Consider the following 23,892-nt stretch of genomic DNA (forward strand, 5'->3'; position numbering starts at 1 on the left):
TAGTTTATTACATGGGAATACAATTTCTGTTGCTGAATCTTTGTATACAATGCAATTGATGCACATGTTCTGTCAATAACAACTATACTCACTCATTCATGAAGGCCATGTCCAAATGTATTAGCAAAGCGTGTTGATTAAATTATATCTGTAAAATAAAAACGGAAATGAAAATAAGAATAAAGTGAGGAAGAAAGCTTAGTAAATTTGTCTTCTTCCTATAACAAGAGTACCCAGCTAATGAAGTCACGGCAAAAGTTACACAAAACAATGTCTAGATAATAAAGAATGATAAAAGAAAGGTACTTTAAGCATCGAAACTCTCTTCTCTGAACTTGGAAATGAGCTGTGAATTATCTTGCCTTTCAACGATGGGAATTGATTCTTGCACGCGCAATTTTCAATTGAACACGAGCGATATTTTGCAGATATTGGTATCATTTTGATGTCAAATTGATTAACATAACTTGTTTTATCCATGACAGATGTTTGAGATTAGTAAAGAAATGCCTTAAATATTCGAAAATCCTTGTATAACAACGTTAACATAAGTAATTTGTATGGTACCCGGAAGTGGATTTTGCATATATAATGAGGCTTCACTTTTGATACCTATAGAAGCCAGAGCCCTCTATTAGTAATAGAGGGCTCTGATAGAAGCTATATCAGTCTATTATCAGATCAGTGATTCGGATACCTCATTGAAGTCATTGGGGATTCTGTGAAATATAAAGTTTAATAAAGGTACGTTACAAGTTAAGATATATTTTGATGAATTTCTTAAATTTCTAGTTTCTTTTCTCTCTCCTTAAAACCAATTAAGGAATATAATCACACAACGGTTAATTCTCGTCTGTGATGTCCAAGATGTAATAAAATACAAATTCTCCTTGACTTATGTTCATTAAATACAATAAAGTTCTTTTTTCTCTCAATGGTTGTAAATTGTGCTAACTTCATGTTGTATTTCTACACTAAATTATTGATGTAATGTTTAAAGGCTGAAACATACTAGGCAGTCGCTTTAGTCGCGCGTCCAAAGCGAATTGATGCGCACGCGTCAGTCGCTTAAACGCCAGAAACGCAAATGCAGCGGACAATCGCGACCATTGAGTTCTATAATAACTGGAGGGGCTAACTTTACTGGGGCGAGGATGCCAAAAAAATGGCAGCCAACGGACGTATTTCCGCTGAAATGATCGCTTTGCAGAAAAATAATATTCTCGACCTCCCCCTGGTGTCTATAGTAAATTATAAAGAATTTTTCAAAAACAAACACGATATCACAGAATACGGACATCGTTAGTTCCATAATCGGTGACGATATCTTTTTTGGGATTTCTTTTATAATGCCAAAACTTCAATCGTTCAATTGTTGGATGTCGTAGTTTCCACAAAAAGGAACATATCGCTTCTCACAGGTGAGGTAGTTGTTTGTTTTGTTAGTCCGTCAACGATTGAAAAGCAATTATACATGCACTTGAAAAGCCATAAAATACATATTAAAGATCGTATTTTTTAAGACTGACTTGAACGCCAAATAAACTGATGTTTTCCTGTTTATAAAACTCTGTATACTTGTAAAATTCTTATAAAATTCTGTATACTTTTCTGTCATTTGTTAATGCATGAAATCGTAAATTTACCCATCTATTTGCAAAATAGTTTCCTAAAGCAAAAGACACTGCACACATTTTGCTCTGTATCAAAATGTGATCTGGTATCAAAAGAAATGATCAGCCCCAACGGTACCCATGATTTGGAGCAGAGCTTGTTATGTTCTATTTGCTGACAACATGCAGGGAAGATCAAGGAGTAAAGATGACTGGAAGATGTTATTGACCAGGCAGAGTCTTAAAAAATGATAATGCTGTAAAGATAATTGATTTATTGTCTGCCCTATCCAGAGTTATTTAATTTGATTGTGGTCAAATTCTATGGATGGAGACAATGGATTCACTAAGGATGCCTTGAATGCTTTGAAGTTAAAGTTCATGATCCAAAGAAAGATGGCAAGAAGGTTGTGTGTGTTTTGATGCTTAATGAAATGTCAATTCACAAACATGTAAAATGGAAGGCCATAAAGTTTGTGTCTATGTAAACATTTGTACTGAGATTGATGATGACTCGATGCAGATGTGAAGCTTCAAACTGTATAAGCCATTGGGTTTTATGTAACTTAATGTTTAAATCATGTCATATCTTTATCAAAATATTTTAGTTGAGTGTTGTTTGAATGTTACTAATATCTAATGCACTATACTGAAGCATTAAAGATTCAGTGATGAAACCTTTAAAGTTACTGTACTGTATATTTCTTATATATTTCTTATATTTCTTCAAGAAAAATTTGAGCTTATTTACCTATTAGAGTACAGAATGGAGATTTATCATATGCATTGTGCTGCTTTTTAAAGAAAAGTTTTCACTTTTCAAAGCTTTTCTAAAATTTTTGCTTCTTATTTCTTATCATGAGATTGATGATATAGAGGTAATATAATCCAATAACTTTCTAATTTCTAAAAAGCTTTTAAGCTTCTAGCATAAAAGTACACTATAGGAATGTAATTCATTTGGTTTTATTGCCTTGCTATGACATATCTACTTGCACTTCATCATTCTTCTATGAACAAAACACCAGATGTGGATACTCAGAGAACAAAATGCACTACCAACTGCTTATGAAATTTATTATTGAGGTGAAAACTGTGTTAATCATTCAAATTATAGTGCACTTATATTGCAAATATAGGAAAAACAAAACAAAGTGAAAAAGAAAGGTAGAAGTATTAAAACTACAAATGAGTTATAAACACCATTGGAAGCATAAGTGTTTTGATGATTATTTGCATTTTGCCCAACTCATATATCCAGAGATTTAATATTTACTTTTTTAAAGAAACAAGTAAAAATCCTACAATTGTGGCGAAAAAAGCCATTGCCCATTGCATGAAAAGAAGCAAAATAGCAATGATAACAAATAAGCTGACTTCTCTCTCGTGAACCGTGGAGATGAACTATGATATACTTTTTTGTATAGACTAAAGAGTTTAATCGATCAAACAAATTTGACGCTGGTAAGAAAACGACGCACATCTGCATTCATACATGTGTAGCCGACATATAGGTCTTTCGTCGATAGTTATAAATGCATCCTCGTAGGAGCAGATAACTGACAACCACAGTTGACTCGCTGTTATGAATTGCAGGTTTTTATTGTGATTTTCATCAAAAAATTGCTTGCCGAATCCCAAATACACATATACATTTTCCTCACTCTTTCCTCAGGAGGGAGTGGGAAATTGTGAAATTTTCGGAAAAGCGGTCAATTTCGGTAAATCTCAGCGGCAACGGACGAAATCCGCCATTTTTTTGGCATCATCAGATATCTAAGGCCGCGCTTGAGATAGCCGCTCCAGTTATTATAGAACTCAATGATCGCGACATTTAACGTGGCGTTTATTGAACATGGCGGAGATTTCTGTTTGTTACAGACACAGACATCACTTAAACTTTTTATTTTGGCCTTTATTATAGCTACTAATATATGAATATTTACTCAGTACAAACTACTATGTGGAGAAAAGAGAACAAGCCAGTTAAAACACGCCAATAAGATCATAGCCCATTACGCGTGTATCGTGGACAATCTTATTCTGTGCATTTAGGTTGTGCATTAGGGTTGCAGTTTGTAGCTCCTATTGTCCCTATTTAATAAATCATATAAAATCTGAAAGATTCCAGTGTGAATTCACTATATATTGCCTTCGTTTTCCAAGGTATAATCTATAAATTTCGTATGATGCTTATGATAGGGAATATGATATGCATTTAGGAAGTTAAAATTTATCTATTGGCCAATCAGTGTAAAGCGACTGAAGCGACCAATGTCAAAAGTTCAACATGTTGAACTGTCAAAGCGACCAGATGACGCGCTACGCTACTTGCTTAATAACCACGCAAAGCTGTAGTTTTAGACGCGCAACGAAAGCCATTGCCTAGTGTCTTTCAGCCTTAAGTCTATATTGTTAATGAAATGGCTTCCTTGAATATTCACAGGTAAATTTAAACTTCACGACGGAGATGGTTAATTGTTATAGCACTTAAAGTTTATGGAGAAACAATCATTAATGAAGCTTGATGAAATGAAAAAATGTAAGTTATCTTAATTTCAATTAATACGTCGCAAATTGTTGAATTTCTCATAACTTATCCTTTTATCTAAGGGTGAATAATAAAAATCAACTATAATAATATATTTGCACCATCATTTGCTTATATAATATTATATTATGATGAACTTGGATCAAATTAAATGGTCTTGTCCAACAATACATTTCTGAGTTTTACGCTTTCTAAATAAAAGATTTTTAAAACTTTTGTAATAACTCAAGAAATATAGCTCCCTGTCTAGTTCCTTTTAATACGCCTCTACATGAAGTACACACATACGTTGTCCTTATCACATGCTAGCTTTTAGTTAAGTGTCTGTCAATCATATGTATCACTATAGAGCAATTTATATGCATGTATTTCAATTTTCCCTCAATAATTAATGATGATCGTTTTAGGACAACGTTAAATGACGATGAAAAACGATGGTGTGTTTATGGAATCGTACTTAATCATGTTTTGATACCAGCTGTTCGACCTTACCTGGAAAATAATATTTTAAATGAGTATGATGGATTAAAGAAATCTCATAATATTCATGTTCAAAAGATTCACAACTTTCCTTCACCAAAATATTCCCACGATCTGCATTATAAAAATATCAACAATAATGAAACAAAGGATAAGAAGAAATTTAACTATGAAGTTAAGTCACATGTCGACTTTGGAAAACTTTTCCTTCCAAACTACATGGTAAAGTTTAACTGTTACAACAGTTGTGACGCATCAGTAGTGCTTAGGTTACTAGAAAAGGTCCCAATTTTTTCGTACCTGATCCAGAATGCGGCAAAAATCGTTAGAGAAAATAGAAATTCTTGGGGTCACTGCAATTTTGACGAATGGAACGAAACAGATTTTCAAAAGAAAATCGACAATATGAAGCAACTTGTGAAAGAATTGTGTTTAGCAACTGAAGATGAAGTTTTGAATGATATAAATCATTGGAAAGATCAAGGTATATTTTTCATTATTATATCATTGAGTGGGTTTTATTAACGTTTTGCAGAACGTATGAAACAAAAAATTAGTTATAACATCTTCATCTAAAACATCCCAGCAATATCGGTGTATCGGTATATCGTATATTTAATATATTTCATCAACACCATTTTAATTACATTTTACAGCTTTGACATTGCAAACAATTGATCGTACTTTATGTGAAGTGTTAAAAGATCCCATTAACAGACTTCGAAAAGAAGTTGAAGAAATGAAATTTGAAAACGAAGAGTACAAAAAGTTAGCGCAAGAGAAGCTTGACAAATTTTCGAACTGCATTGAAGAAATAGATCAGTTGAAAAGACGTGCTGATAAAGTTGAATACACAGAAAGCATCATTGTCAAAAAAACTGATCAACTTCAAGACAAAGTTGAGCAACTTTATCAAAGCTATATTAATGGTATATTATTAGAACAACTAAATTTCAAGTGCAGATTTATAAATTCAACATCACAAAACACACTATTAAGGATTCTAAGCAAACTAAGTTATTGAAAAAATGTGAACGATTTGCAAAATGTTAACACAAACCATTACTGCTATATATAGAAATGCATTAAAGAATGAAGACGAGATGTCTTTCAAATAAAACTTACTTTAACATTGTATTCTCATAGATTTTGCCAATTGTGACAGCGATATCGATGTACACTATCAAAAATTCGATCCAGAAACAAGAAAATGGTTGATCAACGATTTCTCTGCTTGGTTCGATGAACCTGGAGAATCAAGAGCTTTTGTATTTATGGGTGATGCTGGAGTTGGTAAAACAGTTATGTCAGCTGCTATTGCTCAACGCGCTAAGGATGATGGGAAGTTAGGAGCAGCATTCTTTTTTAGACATAATGATGGTACACGTCGTGATCCAAGATCTCTCCTGGCCAGTGTTGCTTATCAGTTAGGTAAACGTTTTCCTGATTATTTGAAATTATTGGGAGGGGTGTCTGGAATACAAAAACGACTAAGCGATACTAAACTAGGCGTTCAAGAACTTTTTACTAAGTTTTTCGAAGATCCATTATGGAAGCTTGAGACTTTTTCAAAAACTCTTATTGTTATCGATGCTTTAGATGAGGCAGATTATGATTCGAAAAATGAATTTTTTGATATGGTAACTTTTCGTTTTCCCCAACTTCCACAATGGCTACTTTTTTTTATAACAACACGTCCAGTAGATTACACGCAATTTACTTTAAAAAATTACCATCCATGTGTAAAGATTTGTTCAGGAGATGCGAATAATGCTAGGGCTTATGAAAAACATGAACAAGATATTCAAACTTTTTTGGAAAATCAAGTCGACTTCACTGGTAAATCATTTTCTGCAAAAGAAATTACAAAAAAATGTAAAGGAATGTTTTTGTTTGCACATTATCTTGTCAAAACTCTCAAAGATTCATCTGAAACGGATCTTGAAAAATGCCCACAAGATATTGATGGTTACTTTCTTAATAATTTTAAACGTATTTATGAGAAAGTTGGAAAAGATTTCTATAAAAAATTGTTAGGTTGTGCAGTGGTTGCTCCTTCACCTCTTCCTAGTTCGTTTATTCCATTTCTTTTAAAGAAAGAAAATTTAAATCTTGACGAACAAGAAGTAATTGATGCTATTTCACTGTTTTTTTCTTGTGATGAAGAAAAGTTCACGTTTCTTCACAATCTTATACCTGACTGGCTCACTGTTAAAAAACGCGCTTCGCGAAAGTTCGTAATAGATAAAACAGCAGCACAAGTTTTCTTTAAGGAAATTGTCATCGAACTTTTGACATCATTCCTGGAGAATGGACTACCATTCAATGACTCAGATAAAAATTCCGTTGTCTGTTACATCCTCGAAATTGAGTTTCGCTATCTATTTCATCTTTCAACTGAAAACTCTGAATTGTCGAGAATTTTTTTTCAGTGTTTTACTAACTATCAGTTTCTCAAACAACGAATAGAAAGAAGTACATCAGGTATTTTTTATCTTTTAAATGACATTCACTTTGCAATTGGAAATATTGAGTTAAAAGAAGATGAAAAACAAACTGTTAAGGAACTACTGTCTATTCTTAAAAATGACAGTTTTTATTATGTAGATAACCCTGATCTTTTGGACTCCTGTCTTTCAAGGTTATCCTCAAACGTCAGAGAAGCATTTATGTCAAAGCATTCAAACCAATGTAGATTGCCGAATATTTATTCCAATGGCGACGCTTATATTTTAAAAATTAAGTGTGACGTCTATGCTTATTCAACAGACAGAACTTTGTTGGCAGGAGGAAAAGAAAACGTTCTTTATCTGTTTGAAACACCTTTTTTTCAACAAAAATGTGGTCCCTTTCAGTTAAACGTGGACAAGATTCATTGCTTAGCATTCTCCCCTGACGACAAATGGATATTTTTTGGGACATTAAGATTCTGGTTTTCCGTAGACGAGAGAATGACAGTTGAGAAAACTCAATTTCCACAAACTGATACATTTTATAACTGGGCTTCTTTTGTTGAACATGAACATGTAAATTACATAGCGGTAAGAGCGGAAAATGTTGAATGTCGACCTGATGATAAATGTATATTTTCCGTCACTCCTGAGAAATATCCCACTTCTTCCAAACACCAAATCTGGAATGTCAAAACAGGGGATCATGTGTTCAAGCTCATGTGTGAAAGCGATCTTAATAATCAATGGAAACTGAATTCTTTTTTGTACACATGGCATTTTTTTCCATATACTCTTTATTACATGTCCGACCTTGCATTGTCTCCAAATGTATTTCTCCGACGTTTCTTGGTACGTTATTTTAATGCAGATAAATGTAATGTAGAAATCTGCGACCAGGGGATTTACTTTATGAAGGAATACATGTCACTACCTCGCCCATTACAATTCTTTTATTGGATGAGAGATTGTCTGAAAGATTTCTTCATGGGAAATATGGTTTGGCCATCTAATTTGAATCGTCGTTTTGGGCTTCTCAAAGATAGATTATCGATTGTCCAGGAAGGCTCCGTTTTTATTCACAACATGCCAATATCTTTACATAATCTGATTTGGGGCAATGTAGTTTGTTTTTCTAGTGACAAAAATTGGTTGCTTCTTAAAAACATATGTATACTTGGTGATGTATGTAAATCTTATTTGTACAAATTTGATCATTCTCAAGATCATGACGAGGTTCACCTTAAGGACGATACTGCTAAGACTAGCCATGATAGCTTCAAGCTCCATGGTGATATGAAAGAAAATTCAGATATATTTGGTTTTACGCATAATAACCACGCTATCATTTACAAAAATATAAAAAATCTTTTCGCTTGGTTTTTGGATAGCAACGAGCATTTTGAAAGAGTTTCCAGATTTCCCCCTTTGCTTTGTGAGGACGAGAATTCTGCTGCGGGACTTAAGTTTGTATTTCGATTGAAAGGCGAAGAAAAAATGATTTCTTTACAAGATTTTCCTGCAGATTTTTTAAGCTCAAACTATTATAAAGACAACGTAGCCATTTCCCAGTTAGACACATCTGATGCAAATAAATTCACATTCTCTTATGATGGACGGTATTTTGTAAAATGTTCTAATTCTGAACTTAAATTTTTTTCCGCCGATTCCTCTTTCTCCACTTCTGAAATAGTTCATAGACTGGAGGATAGTAACTCAGTTTTCCATTTTGTGCTGTTTTCTCCAGACTCATCCTTGATTCTATTTTGCACCAAAAAAAAGGGTTCTTGTCGTAAAACCATTTACGTCTGGTTTGTGAAAGACAAAGTTTTAAAGCTTTTCCTTCCTGAAAATTATTTGATGGAAGTAGACACTTGTTGTTCTTCCATGAATAACCGCATAATCATCTTATGTAGAGGAACATCAATTTGGATATACGACTATGATAAAAATATAACCAGTGAACGAACCATGTGTTCATTTCAATCAGATAGTAAACGGGAGGAGTGTAGCCATTGTATTCTGTCGTCTGACGACAAAATGTTAGCTTGTTGTGTAGAAAATAAAATAATTTTTTATGAGGTGCTAAGTGCTCCTGAAAAAGCATCTCAATTTAAGCATTCATGTACGGTTAAGTGTTGCTATTTTATGGGAAGAAACAAATATGTTTTGTTTCAAGATATTGTAGGTTGCATGTTCGTGTTTGATCTGATTCAATGGAAACTTGTAACATACTTTAAAGCTGAACCTTTAGTTAAAATTTTTAAACTTACTGATTACAAAATAACTTGTATTCAAGATGATGGTAAAATCAATTTTCTCGCTATTCGCGGTTTAAATGATTGGTCAGGCAAGGAGTACAATCTACCTTATAATTTGTATGTGAGCGACTTCGCACCTTTCACAAGCAGTGATAATGACGATTATTGCATTGATAGTGAATTTTGGAAAGCTGAAAGTAATGAAAGTGATGATGAAATGGTTTAACAATGTAGCTTATAATTTATGTGTGCTGTTAATTTCACTAATAGTGATAATGAAGTCGACAGTATCACCAACAATGTGAAATGTAAGCTGAAATTATTTTGAAGGTCCAGGACTGCATCGTTGAGATGTTACACGAAATGAAAACTTTTGTCATAAAAATTCATTTCATTTATTTTTTATGTATAATGACTATAATCTACGCCTCCATTAAAGCATCGATATTGTTCTAAACAAAATAGACAAGGAAAAATTTGCTAAACGAATTTTCACAATCGTATCTGTACCAACTTCATAAGTGAGGGTTTTTGAGAAAGCCAGCTTCTTTTTCGGGGGTGGCACATTCATACAAACGAAATTACTATTTTGCAGTCAGAAGCAAATGTAGATAAATTATATCAACTTATTTGTTGACATCTTCAAATTTCAAAACATACCTTCACATTTTTATTAGGTATATTTTGAGATTAAGATTTTTTTGCTAGTTAAGTCCGCAAATGTTTTCAGTATTTTGTATTGTTAAAATATGCCTCCCTCCATACTCCGCGCCTAAATCATCAACCTGAAACATGCAAAGTTGTTGATAACTTGATCATCTAAGGCCGGTTGCACGAACCTTAGATAGCGTTATCCATTGGATAGCAAAAATTTTCAAACTTGTAAAAAAGATGTTTATTTTTTTTACGACAAAGAAATTCCGTAATCTTAAAAACAATGTTTTATTTCAGTGATTGCTTATTCGGAATCTTATAATTATTGCTTTCAAAACGTTTTATAAGAGTTAAAAAAATTGCCAAAAATTCTTGATCTTAGAGATTGGGGAAAGTTGATAATTTAGAGGTAGAAATGTTATATGTTGTATAAACATGTAAATTTGTGGCTATATTTCAGAAAAACATAATGAAAAAACTACCTTTTTTACACTTTTTAGCAATTTATAGCAATGTTTAGAAAATCGTTTTGAGACAATTATTGATGTTATTGATGTTAATGAGTCATTTCCTTCGGAGAACCCGTGGACATTAAGTGAAAAAAATAATCTTTATCAAATCAAATATCACCCACTACGACTTAACCCACCAGTCGTATTGGAAAAAGTCATCTTAACGACAATCTTAAACATCAAAGTAATCCGTGAACATTGCTATAAATGTAATCATTTACTTGTTGATATAATTCTAGTTATTTGTAGTATAAATAAACAATACTATAAGAACCATGTTTATATGAAAGGTGAGACAGAACTTGACGAGTCTTTGTCACTTACCAAACAACAGTTGGGATCCTACCAAAAACGAAATGTTTTTCGACACGTAAATCATTCTTCATTTCCGACAAAAAAATATGAAAAGCTGATATTACATCACAGACTTGTCTTTAAACAGAAAATTATCAAATATTGCTACCCTACCCCTACAAAAATAAATAAATCGTTTCGTTTAAACAAGCCTCAGTTTCGTCTCTCCATTAATAAACTGACCTTAATTTGGAAATTGTAGATGTCAGTTAAGATAAAAAATGTTGTTGTAAGTAAAAGTAATCCAAACATTAACTGCTCATAAATTACATTATTTTTTATGATGTTTGCATAAAGTTCATCTAAATGACTGGAACTTTTTATAGCAACAAGTGTTTAGCCATGTAATAATCTTTTAGCATTTTGTAGACAATTCATTTAGTGGATTAAGAAGGATATTAAATAAAGTATCAACCTCAAATCTACTGGAAATAATGTTTTCTTTTTATTTTGTATTTATCAAATAAATATATTTTCAACATAAGCACCTCAAGATTTGCAATGTTCCTAGAAATTGCTTTAGTAGTAAAAATTGCTACTTAAAGTGCATAACATGAATAATATTGCAAGTCATCGTACATTTTTAGTTCGACAATATTTAGGTCCAGTGGCGGATCTATGGATGGTCAGGATACATTACAATCTATTTCCATTTTAAAATACTCTGGAGCGAATCCTATTGGGATTATTTCAGTCTTAAATATTCTTTATAAACTTTTAATGTTGTTAAAAAGTCTTTTGAATTTAAAATAAGCTTCTATAATTTATTTTGAACTACCCTCGATGCGACATGGTCTAGGTCGTAATCAATTTAATCTTTTCTAAACCTAGTTCCATGCTTCCAAAGTATCACTATGCATTTATCATGGATCGAGGAGGACTGTGCAGTTATATCCCCCTTCAAATAATTTTGCTTCCACATTGAATTTTGTAAACACATCCTCTACTAGCAAACAACTTTCTGGGATTCAGTGGTCAATAACCATACCACCTCCATTAAAGAATATGTTCCGCAGTCGCTCTTTATTCGTTATATTATTTGTATTTTATATAATTTGACGTTAAAATTCTATTTTCAGAGCAACATGTATTTAAACCCTTGTTTTCAACGTATTTTTACCCTGAAGAATTAAGCGATCAAACTAAACTATAAACGAGCTAAAACAGCCACAAGCCTTAAAGTTGCGGCTTAGCTGGAATCTTCTCCAAGTTTTCATACAAACGATCAATTTCATCATTAAATCTTTTCGCTAACGTAAATCGTTTGGACTTAAGGGTTGGAGTTAGTAATCCATTATCTGGAGTGAATAGTTGCGAATGAAGATGAATTCCTTTGACCTGAAATAATGACAGAAATAAGATGAGGTGAAATAAAACTACAGAAGAAAATTATCGAGTAAAAACCTGTTCAAACGACGCCAACTTTGCTTCCTTTCCTCTGGAGATGATGTCATTCAGAATCATGTAATTGACGGCCTGAAGTTTGAAGTAATAGAAAGTACAAGCGTTTGAATGCAATGAAAAACATGTGGAATTTCTATCTTAATGTAGTACCGTATCCTGACATAATTCCTCAAAACATTTGTTTATGTTATTGTCTTTGGCCCATTTTGTAAGAATTTCTTCATCAGGAACAATGATTCCAACAAGAAATGACTAAATATCGGAAAGATTACATTATGCTACAATGCAAACAAGAAATCATAAATTCATTCTTATTTTTATAAAAAAATCAAACATAATAATAATATTCAAATAATAAATCATTCATTTATCATCAAATTCAAAGCCAAACATTTTAAGCGAATAAATATTCCAAATAAATGCAAGTACATTTTACTGGCAAATCAACATTTTTACAATTTTGATTCAGCATCATATCAATTCTCAACCCATAAGAAAGTTAGTGAATTGAGACGAATTTTGATCTCAGCAGTCAGATATCGTAAATTAAATCTAAAGTGAATTGAGACGAATTTTGATCTCAGCAGTAAGCAAAAGATATCGTAATTTTTATGCAAATCAAATCTCAAAATTAAGAATCAAATCAAAATTTCAAGCAAAAGTTCACAGCCATGCAGAACAACTCGCCCCAGTACCTTAAGACTAGAACCGTGTACAAAAGCTTGAGCGACGAAAGGACATTTGATGTAAACATTTTCAATTTTATCAGGAGAAATATATTCGCCCTAAAAGACACAATCACAAATAAGATAAATAAAAAAACAAAATATATAATGGTTGCTATCATTTATGTTTTATAAACCTGCGACAACTTGAAAATACATTTTTTTCGACCAATTATTTTAAGCGTTCCATTCTATAAAACAAAAACAGAAACATTATGAGCACCTCACCACATACTTAATCATTAAGTAAAAGATAATGTACACTATATTTGCATGAAAGTACGATAATACAAAAAATTGTTCATGATGACAAAATATTTTTCTATCGTTTCCTTCTTAGAGAAATAAAATTAATATTAATATATTATAATAAATTATAATAAATTTCTTTAAAGGAACTTGCTTCGTATTTGGTGTAAAATTCTTGAAGTCAAATGTCTGTTTTTTAGTTATCATCTTCCTGAATTCGCTTACAGATAATGTCTTAGCAAAAATTAACAACCAGTTAACGTCATTTTTCCCACATTAATTTCGATAACAACAAAAAAACATTATTTTACATCCTTTGCTACTATGTAACTTCAACTGACCTGTTTCCATTCTCCTACATCACCTGTATGCAACCAGCCATCATCATCTAACATTTCAGATGTTTTGTCAGGATTTTTAAGATATCCCTTGAAGACATTTGGACCATAGACACATATCTTAAAACAAAAATCATTCTTTCAATGCACAATCGTAACATAACATTAGCAAAGTAGAAAATAAAAAACAAGATTCGTTACTTCGCCTTGATTGTTTGAAGTAAAATAGTTCATTTCTGGTACATCAACAAGTTTCACATAGTTACAGGCACTAGGTGATCCAACGTGACCTATAGGTACATACATGGATAAAATATAGTCACCTGTTGGTATAGACATGTATAAGATAGGGTCACTTATAAGTATACAGATGGATAAAATATGTTGAAAAATTCCTAGTGAGTTATTCACTCTATATTGTGTAAAATACTTAGGAAAACATTGTACCATTATTAATTAGAAATGATTACAAAACCTGGACATGACTACAATAATAGCGCTATCAACTGCAGGGCCTGGTACCTACGTAGATAATATGAATGGGGTTTATAGGTAATTGTGACAATCTAACAATAGAGATGAACATTAAGTGTTCGCTTTTAGCTCATTTTCTAGGATATTATAGTTCATTGTACATAAATAAAAGATGACAAAACACTTCAAATCAACTATTCAGACCCAGGCCCCAGGCAACCTTACTTAGGTCTTAATGTCTTAATATTGACTTTCTCAACGTTTACAATATTACATTTTAAATGAAGTACCACAGAAGTGTTCATACGGAAATACGTAGTACCTGGGGAAAGATCAAGTTTATTTGTCAGAGAAACAAGTGCTGTAGACTCAGTCTGACCATAACCTTCAAAAATCTTAACACAAAGAGAACTAAGATGTAACCATGGTAACACAGTTGAAACGTGATGTCATAAATAAATACGAACCAAACATCCAAGAACGACTCTTAAAAACTCTAAAACTTTACCATCAATAGGAGCAGCACCTGTGAGAATGATATTTACATTTCCACCTAAAATTGCCTGTAAAGAAGAAAGTTGTCAGTTAGTTTCAATACCAGTCCCCCGAAAGAATGACGGCGAGTGCCCGGTGCAGCCAAATGTAATTTACAATTCATTGGCCAGGTGAGAGTAAACAATTAGCGGGAAATATAAGGAAAATCACTAATCTTAATATCATTGAAACATGATAATAGCTTTTTTAATGAAACGAATGAAGTGTTTTACGAGTATAAAAATGTTGACGTAACGAGGCCTCATCGGTGACGTAACGGGCTCTTACCTGTGACGAAGGAAGCCCCCACCAGTGAAGTAAATGGCACTCAAGGGGTGACGTAACAGTCAGTCACCGGTGACGTAACAGCCTGTCCGTTTCGTACTTGAATTTTATGAAAAACTATTTTGTCCCACAAAGTATTTTTGGAGATTTGACCTCTACAGTGAAAATAAATATATTTAGATTTTCATAATGGTCTTAAAGCTATTTCATTCACTATTGAATACTTTATCAAGTCCGCTCTCTTCGACTCAAAAGCCTTGAAGAACAGCCATTTTTTTAAGCTACTGCTACTTTCAATATTTGATATAACCTGCAGAATTAAAATCACAGACAAATGAGCACAACAAATCTTTCACACAAACAAACAACGATTGTCTACATTGAATAACCTTATCGTAAAGACGATTTAACAAACGAGGAACTGAAGCGAAGAATGTAGGCCTAAAAAATTAATCACACATCATATTGTATGATTTACAGTGATCCACAACAAGTGAATGAATTTCAAGAGAATTACTTCAATAACTGGATGTCATCCAAAAGAAGTTTCACATCACCACGAAAGAACCCAGCTCGACCTCCAGCACAGCAAATAATCATCTACAAATGTCGACGGCGTAATACAAAAATCTGTAGCTTAAAAGTACAACTTACACCAGGAAGTAAAATATTTTTCAATTACCATAACAAGTCTCTCGTACATGTGAGGAAGCGGAAGATAGGATATGTGAACAAAGCTTGAATCCACTGGGTAGCCATTCTAAAGACGAAAGTATGAAGAAATTGAAACTAAAGAACACAGCAAAGATACTATCTTCATTTTACTAAACCTTCTCAAAATGTATAAAAGTTGCAGCGAGGCAGGATATCATGTTCTTGTTGCTCAACATCACTCCCTTTGGTTGCCCTAAAAATGAACGTCATAACCAAAGTTCAATATAGGTACCACTGGTGAAACTACACAAGAGAATTACCTGGGGGTACGACTCCTAAAATCAGGGGCGGATCAAAGATTCGCGGCAACCCTCTCCACCCCTCCCCCCAACTAACATATTTAAAAAAATACTCAAAAATAGAATTATTTACAAAAATGCTAATATTTACATACAATGTTTCAGCAAAAGCGCTTTAAACGAAATATATTTTCTACAATGATTTTTTTGCAATGAGGAATCGTTACGAACATATTGTTTCGGCTTTATTTCCTTCGAAAAAATGACTTTGCTTTTTGCAGGTGCTTTCATAGCCGCGTAGCTCCTGGCGATTGCAATTTACTCCCTACTTTCATCCGTCCCAAGGTAAAACTACACATAAATCTTATCTGTGGTACAACTTGTGAAACAAATTGTGTAAACATTGTCAGGTTTAGCAGGCTGAAATAATTACTCCCTACTTTCATCCGTCCCAAGGTAAAACTACACATAAATCTTACCTGTGGTACCACTTGTGAAACAAATTGTGTAAACATCGTCAGGTTTAGCAGGCTGAAATAATTACTCCCTACTTTCATCCGTCCCAAGGTAAAACTACACATAAATCTTACCCGTGGTACCACTTGTGAAACAAATTGTGTAAACATTGTACAGGTTTAGCTAGGCTGAAATAAATACTCTTATCCCACATTCCCAATAAACACACAAGGCTTACCCGCTGACCACCTGGATTCATGTGTAACATAGAAGGTTAAATGGGAGGGATCATTTGTTTCGTTAAAAGGAAATGACATCTTATGTGGTAACACTGAAACAAATTGTTAATCACGACCAATGTGCTTATGTTCTTTGTTCCGCCTTGTAAAGAACAGGTTATGTTAAATAATTCTGTCTATGTTCGTGAGAAACTCATTAGGAAAATCGTACTTTGTACAATAGAAAGGAACATTCTCCTTCGGTTAAACACGGATAGGATAAGATCAAAATCTGACAAAATATTGTCTATTCGAATATCTCATTGAAGTTATTAGATTCTGTGAAGGTAAAAGTACAATAAAGGTACCAAGTTAAGATATATTTTGATGAATTTCTTAAATTTCTAGTTTTTCTCTCTTTAAAACCTAAAGAATATAATCACACAACGGTTAATTGTCACTGTGATGTCCAACATGTCAATTTAAAATGACAAATTACTCCCTACTTTATGTTCATAAAATACAATAAAAGTTCTTTGGTCTCAATGGTTGTAAATTGTGTAAACATTCATGTTTAGCAGGCTAAATTATTGATGTAATGTCCCAAGGTAAAAAACATAAATCTTAGCCGTGCGTCCAAAGCGAATTGATGCGCACGCGTCAGTCGCTTAAACGCCAGAAACATACATGCAGTGACCATCGCGACTTTTACCGTTGCGTTTATTTAACATTTTATTTTGGCCTTTATTATAGCTACTAATACTTGAATATTTACTCAGTACAAACTACTATGTGGAGAAAAGAGAACAAGCCAGTGAAAACGCGCCGTTACGCGTATATCGTGGATAATCTTATTCTGTGAATTTAGGTTGTACATTAGGGTTCCAGTTTGTAGCTCCTATTGTCCCTATTCTATAAGTCATATAAAAACTGTAAGATTCCAATGGGAATTTCTATATATATTGCCCTCGTTTTCCACGGTATAATCTATAAATTTCGTATGATGTTTATAACAGGGGAATATGATATGCATTTAGGAAGTTAAAGTTTATTGGCCAATGAGTGTAAAGCGACTAAAGCGACCAATATCAAAAGTTCAACATGTTAAACTTTCAATGCGACTAGATGACGCCATTGAGTTCTATAATAACTGTAGCGGCTATCTCAAGCGCGGCTTTAATTAGCGGCTGACGCCAAAAAAATGGAGGATTTGTTCCATTACCGCTAAGATTTCCCGAAATTGACTGCTTTTCCGAAAATCTCGCAAGTTCTCTCTCCCCCCTTGAGAAAGAGTGAGGAAAAAGTATATGTGTTTTTCGCATATTTGGCAAGCAATTTTATGATGAAAATCACTCTAAAAACATAAAATTCATAAAAGCGAGTCTACTGTGGTTGCCAGTTGTCGGCTTCTACGACGGATGCCTTTTTTAACGAACGAGCTATTTGTTGGCCACATATGAATGCAGATGTTCGCGTCGTAACTGTCGTTCAATGATTTGCTCGATCAAAGTTTGCAGTCTGCACGAAACAAAATGTATCAAATTTTATCTACCACGGATCACGAGAGAAATGTTAGCTCATTTATACTCATTAGTTTTTTGCTTTCTTTCATGTGATGGCCTTTTTCGCAACAATTGTAGGATTTGTTTTTGTACATGCATCTCGCGTTTTGTAAATGAATAATGAAAAAGATATTGTATACAAATCATGAGAACCTTTGATATTTTTGTGGTCTTCTGAACAAGAACTGCATCAAATACTTGTTAAGTCGTAGCATATTTGATTTCGTGGTAATGATTGTGAAATGGCAAAAATGCAAATAATTAAAACACTTAAATTACAATAGTGTTTATAACACTTGAATACATGAATACACAATTGTGTATTGAAGACTTCTCTTCTTTTTCTCCTTTTTATGTGTTAGCCATGTGAGTTCAAAATTTGATTGACTAATACAGCTTTCACCTCAATAATAAATTTTATACCCATATTTAATACCAGTTGCTATGGGATTTTTCCCTCTAAGTATGCAACATCTGGTGTTGTTTATACAAGAATGATGAAGTGCATGTACACATGTAAAAATAAGGCAATAAAACCAAATGAATTAAACACATTTTGTGTTCTTTAATGCTAGAAGCTTAACAGCTTTTCAGAAATTATAGAGTTATTAAGCTGCACTACCTGTATTTCATTCATATTATGAAATGAATTAAGAAGCAGAAAACTGAAGAAAAACTTGGAAAAAAACAAAACATTTCCCTGGCTTAATGAAGGGGAAAATAAAGCAAATGGCAAATGTCCATTCTGTACTTTATTAGGTAAATGAGCTCAAAATATTTTTACAGCAAAAACTGAAATTAAAAAGAAATATATAGCACTGAAATTTTCATCACTGAATCTTTAATGCTTCAATATGGCATGCATTACATATAAGTAACATTCAAACAACCTTCTACTAAAATAATTTAATAAAGATGTGACATGATTTTACAATTTGTTGTAAAAAACACACTGCATGGATTGTACAGTTGCAGCAAGTCATCATCAATCTCAGTATCAATATTGACACAAGCACAAACTTTATGACCTTTTTACATGACATTTCATCAAGCATCAAGATTTACAAAACCTTGTCATCTTTATTTGGTACTTGAACTTTACTTTCAACGCATTCAAAGCATCTTTACTAAATCCATTATCTCCATCCACAGAATTAGTCCAAGTTTAAATAACTGTTGGACAGGGAAGTCTGTAAATCATTTACCTTTGTTTGTATTGAGCCTTATCATTTTGCAGTATACTCTGTCTGGTCAATAGCATTTCCAATTGTCTTAATATAGTGATCTATGAAATAGTGGTACTGCAGCATATTCCTGAAACATTTTGCTATCCGATGATCTCTTCATGTTGTCAGCAAATTGATCAGAACAAACTCTGCTCTACTTCATGAGTTCTCTTTGTGGAGATCGTTTCTTCATAGTATATGCCCACTGAGTAAAAAGAGCAGAATTTTCTTTTCGCGTCAAACATATTTACGGTCTCACACATTAACAAATAAGTGGAAAAATATGTTGATATCTAAAAAGAAAAACAGGAAAACATCAGTCGGATTTTATCGCTCGGGCTTCAAGTTCAATTGTTTTTCAATTTTTGATGAACAAACAAAACAAATATCTCACCTGTGAAAGCGACATATTCCTTTTTGTAGACACAACGATATCCAACTATTGAATGATTGAAGTGTTGGCATTTTAAAAGAAATGCAAAAAAGATATCGTGTTTGTTTTTAAAAAATGCTGTATAATTTGCTATAGACATCAGGGGAGGTCGAGAATATATTTTTTCTGCAAAGCGATCATTTCAGCGGAAGTAGGTCCATTGGCCGCCATTTTTTTGGCGTCAGGTCCCAGTCCACTTAGCCGCTCCAGTTATTAAAGAACTCAATGGATGACGCGACTACGCTACTGGCTTAGTAACCACGCAAAGCGGTAGTTTTAGACGCGCGACTAAAGCGACTGCCTAGTGTGTTTCAGCCTTAAGTCTATATAAAACAAAATAAAACAAATTCGGAAAACGGACATCTCGTTTTCTTGATATTCAAGATAATACAAGAGTTTGAAACAAAAGATGGTGTAAAAAGACTAATGATGTCTTTGGAATAAAGACGAAATATTACACCATTTTTGTTTCAAACTCTTGTATTATCTTGAATATCAAGAGAACGAGATGTCCGTTTTCGGAATTTGTTTTATTTGTATTACTTAAAATTGTCTGCTTGTCCTGGTTATTGTTAAGTCTATATTGTTAATGAAATGGCTTCCTTGAATGTTCACAGGTAAATTTAAACTTCACGACGGAGATGGTTATTCGTTATGGCATTTAAAGTTTATGGAGAAATAATTATTAATGAAGTTTGATGAAATGAAAAAATGTAAGTTGTCTTAATTTCAATTAATGCGTCGCAAATTTTTGAATTTCTCATAACTTATCGTTTTATCTAAGGGTAAATTAATAAAAATCAACTGTAATAACACATTTCCACCATCATTTGCTTATATAATATTATATTATGATGAACTTTGATCAAATTAAATGATCTTGTCCAGCAATAAAGTTTTACCCTTTCTTAATATGCCTCTGCATGAAGTACACACATACATTGTCCTTATCACGTGCTAGCTAATCTTCTTTTATAGTTAAGTGTCTCTCAATCATATGTATCACTATAGGGCAATTTATGTACACGTATTCCAATTTTCCCTCAATAATTAATGACGATCGTTATAGGGCAACGTTGTTAAATGACGATGAAAAACGATGGTGTGTTTATGGAATCATACTTAATCATGTTTTGATCCCAGCTGTTCGACCTTACCTGGAAAATAATATTTTAAACGAGTATGATGGACTAAAGCAATCTCATAATATTCATGTTCAAAAGATTCACAACTTTCCTTCACCAAAATATTCCCACGATCTACATTATAAAAATATCAACAATAATGAAACAAAGGATAAGAAGAAATTTAACTATGAAGTTAAGTCACATGTCGACTTTGGAAAACTTTTCCTTCAAAACCACATGGCAAAGTTTAACTTTTACAACAGTTGTGACGCATCAGCAGTGCTTAATTTACTAGAAAGGATCCCAATTTTTTCCAACCTGGTCCAGAATGCTGCAAAAATCGTTAGAGAAAATAGAATTTTTTGGAGTCACTGCAATTTTAAGGAATGGAACAAAACAGATTTTCAAAAGAAAATCGACAATATGAAGAAACTTATGAAGAAATTGAGTTTAGAAACTGAAGAAAAATTCATGGATGGTATATATAATTGGAAAGATCGAGGTATATTTATAATTATTATATCATTGTGTTGATTTTCTTGAATAATCTACAGTGTCGAGAATTGTGACTCCAAATTTGTAGTCCTTGGCTCGTCACAATCGATCAAAGTAAACCAAACAAAATCACGCAACTATAAAGTTTACAAGGATATATTAACTAGCAAAACTCTTTAAATAATAAGTACGTTCGTGACTGTATTGTACAATGGACTCCGTTTCCATCACATACGTCTCACAACTAACTCGCTTCTCTAACTCTCTCTCCACTATCACTCCCTACTCTTGACGTCATTACTGATGTCGCATCTTTGCTGCTACCGCTGCATCCCTTGTCGGTCGTGATATAAACGTTGCAGCCTTTGGGTTGGAGCACGACTGAGATTGAACCTCCACTCAATCGCCTTGTCCGCCAGAAATGCATTAAATTTCTCGTCCCTTCTCACCTTTCTCAACCAACTGTCTGCAGTCTTTGCGTTATTTGAATAAATGACATTAGGTCGACCCCGTCTTGCAATAAATTTTCTCGGACTCCCAATGAATTCGGTGAGTTCCATCAATCTTAACAGTTCGAGATATCTTGCTCATGTTAAGCTGCAACCGTAAACTACTAGGTACGCTATCTTCTCCGCTTTTGGCTTTGTCCGATAACGGATTGGACGTGCAAAGTCTACCCCAACGACATGAAACGGAGTTGTGCCTTAAGTTTTTGTCATTGGAAGGTTTCCTGGTGGTGGTTTTACACACGACTTTGCTCTGAATTTTACACACCCGTAGCAATTGTGTAGTACTTGCTTTACTAGTCTGCACAGCTTGGGGACCCAAAATTGCTCTCGCACCTTAGCCATAGTTATAATCATACCGCCATGAAGTGTGCTGAGATGTGCTCTCTCGACTACCTTTTCAGAGAACGTAGCGTTTCATGATAGAAAGACAGGATAACCTCCCTCAATCCGACCACGACATTCAAGGACTCCATGTCCATGAAGTTGAACGTTGAGCTCCAAACAATATCCTTCGAATTCAGGATTTTCTCTTACATCGTTTTGTGTTTTCTTGATCCACCAAACTTCACTCTTCTTGACTTCACTTGTCATTAAAGGACTCTTCTTTCGACAGTCCATGGAGCTGCTGCAGTTTTCTTTGAACCTGAGTATCCAAGCACATATTCTCAAGATCTTTCGGAGGTTAAACTTCTTTAACAATTTTATGAAACAGTGGTCGTTCTTGGTTGAAATTGATGTAGCCAATACGTGTGCACTTTTCATAGGCTTCATCTCCTGCTTGACTTCAATTGCACATTCAATTACTCGTTGTGGCGGCCACTTTAAAGGATCATTCAGCCACTCCGGACCGTTTTTCCAGAGTTTGTTTCCATTGACATTTTCAGCACAACTTCCCATGTTTGCCGGATTCAGTTTGGTGGGGGTACATAATGCCATTTTACACGAGCATGACTCTGTATTTTCGCAACACGGCTTGCAACAAATTGGCGATACTCCCCACAACCGTTGATCCAGTAAAGTGCTACTGTGCAATCCAACCAGCAACGGACATAGGTTACAATTCCCTCACCAATGGCAAACTTTACATTCGATAGCAAGTTAACGGTCATGTGTCCAGCAACCAATTCCAAGCGAGGTATTGACAGATCCCGTTTTGCCAACATGGATATTGCACATACCAATCCTTGGGTTATTTCATTCTCCTGCTCAAAAACTGCATATAGTGCTGCTGACACCGGACTTTGCTTACATCGCCAAAGGCATGAAGGGTGACGGCAGACACAGTTTGTTTATGCGGAGCTAAAGGTTGGGGAAGTTCGCAACTAGGTGGAAGTCCCGAATACCAATCATCTTAGCGTTTTTGTATGATATCGATAATTCACCATCCCATGAGCAACGAGCTTCGCATATTTCTCGAAAAATTATCTTGCCCATCAATGTCATTGGTGATACCCAACCAAGAGGGTCGTATATTTTTGCAAGTTGTGATAATGCACGTCTTCCTGAGCAGACGGTTTCTTTGATTGCCGTTTGCACGCTATGAGTGTTTATATCTTTATCCCATTGAGGTCCCAATAGTTTAGCGAATGACTTCTCGTGTTGCTGGTCCAGTTTCGTTGACGTCATCTCTTTGCCTTCAGCCTTTGGTGCAGTTTCTAGCACGGCCTCATTTGAATGCCATTTGTGCAACTTGAAAGTGGCGTCTTCGAAGATCTCTATAGCTTGACTCCTTCTCATCAACTTCTGAAACAGTCACCCCACACATCATTACATCGTCAACGTAGAGATTTTTACGTATTTCTTCCACAAGGTTTGGGTTTGTTCCTTCCCAGGACTTTAGATGTTCTATCAAATCACCATTGAGTAAAAAAGGAGAACATGTCAGACAAAACAGCGCCCTAGTGAACCGATACGTCTCCACGTCGTTGCTTCCAGGTGACTTCCAGTGAAATCTGTCTGATTTTGACTTAGAGAGACGCCTTTTCCAGGTCACTAGTAAGCAGAACTGGAGAGAATCGTGATCGAACGA

The 23,892-nt window shown here is 34.0% G+C and overlaps 3 protein-coding genes across 5 annotated transcripts in view; 2 read left to right on the forward strand and 1 right to left on the reverse strand.

Moving 5' to 3' along the window:
* Nucleotides 1–9,581, forward strand: part of LOC124449606 — an 85,025-nt gene extending 75,444 nt beyond the window's left edge. The window contains exons 2-7 of the mRNA XM_047000543.1: nucleotides 4,060–4,155; nucleotides 4,572–5,128; nucleotides 5,301–5,573; nucleotides 5,791–7,015; nucleotides 9,011–9,087; nucleotides 9,394–9,581. Of these exons, the coding sequence (XP_046856499.1) occupies nucleotides 4,154–4,155; nucleotides 4,572–5,128; nucleotides 5,301–5,573; nucleotides 5,791–7,015; nucleotides 9,011–9,087; nucleotides 9,394–9,581 (2,322 nt within the window). The 5' untranslated portion in view covers nucleotides 4,060–4,153. The remainder of the gene's footprint in view (nucleotides 1–4,059; nucleotides 4,156–4,571; nucleotides 5,129–5,300; nucleotides 5,574–5,790; nucleotides 7,016–9,010; nucleotides 9,088–9,393) is intronic.
* The window catches only part of LOC124447738 (DNA repair protein RecN-like), a 63,799-nt gene that overhangs the window by 31,966 nt on the left and 7,941 nt on the right, over nucleotides 1–23,892 (forward strand). For 2 of the 3 annotated variants that reach the window (XM_046998736.1, XM_046998737.1), the window contains exons 2-3: nucleotides 20,350–20,445; nucleotides 20,802–21,361. In XM_046998736.1, coding sequence (XP_046854692.1) covers nucleotides 20,444–20,445; nucleotides 20,802–21,361 — 562 coding nt within the window. In that variant the 5' untranslated portion in view covers nucleotides 20,350–20,443. Of the gene's footprint in view, nucleotides 1–695; nucleotides 745–20,349; nucleotides 20,446–20,801; nucleotides 21,362–23,892 lie in introns of those variants that run through there. The other variant, XM_046998735.1, reaches the window with a different exon arrangement.
* Nucleotides 11,324–16,365, reverse strand: LOC124447764 (long-chain-fatty-acid--CoA ligase 1-like; the record flags this gene model as incomplete). Its single annotated transcript, XM_046998766.1, has 16 exons — nucleotides 11,324–12,213; nucleotides 12,280–12,351; nucleotides 12,430–12,531; nucleotides 12,975–13,064; nucleotides 13,142–13,195; nucleotides 13,595–13,711; nucleotides 13,793–13,881; nucleotides 14,388–14,460; nucleotides 14,533–14,628; nucleotides 14,985–15,039; nucleotides 15,109–15,194; nucleotides 15,274–15,325; nucleotides 15,402–15,484; nucleotides 15,567–15,644; nucleotides 15,715–15,791; nucleotides 16,317–16,365. Coding segments are annotated over 16 exons (1,335 nt in total), but the record flags the coding sequence as incomplete, so codon positions are not given.

The sequence above is a fragment of the Xenia sp. Carnegie-2017 genome, unplaced genomic scaffold (genome assembly GCF_021976095.1).
Source record: "Xenia sp. Carnegie-2017 unplaced genomic scaffold, XeniaSp_v1 HiC_scaffold_23, whole genome shotgun sequence".
Lineage (NCBI taxonomy): Eukaryota > Metazoa > Cnidaria > Anthozoa > Malacalcyonacea > Xeniidae > Xenia > Xenia sp. Carnegie-2017.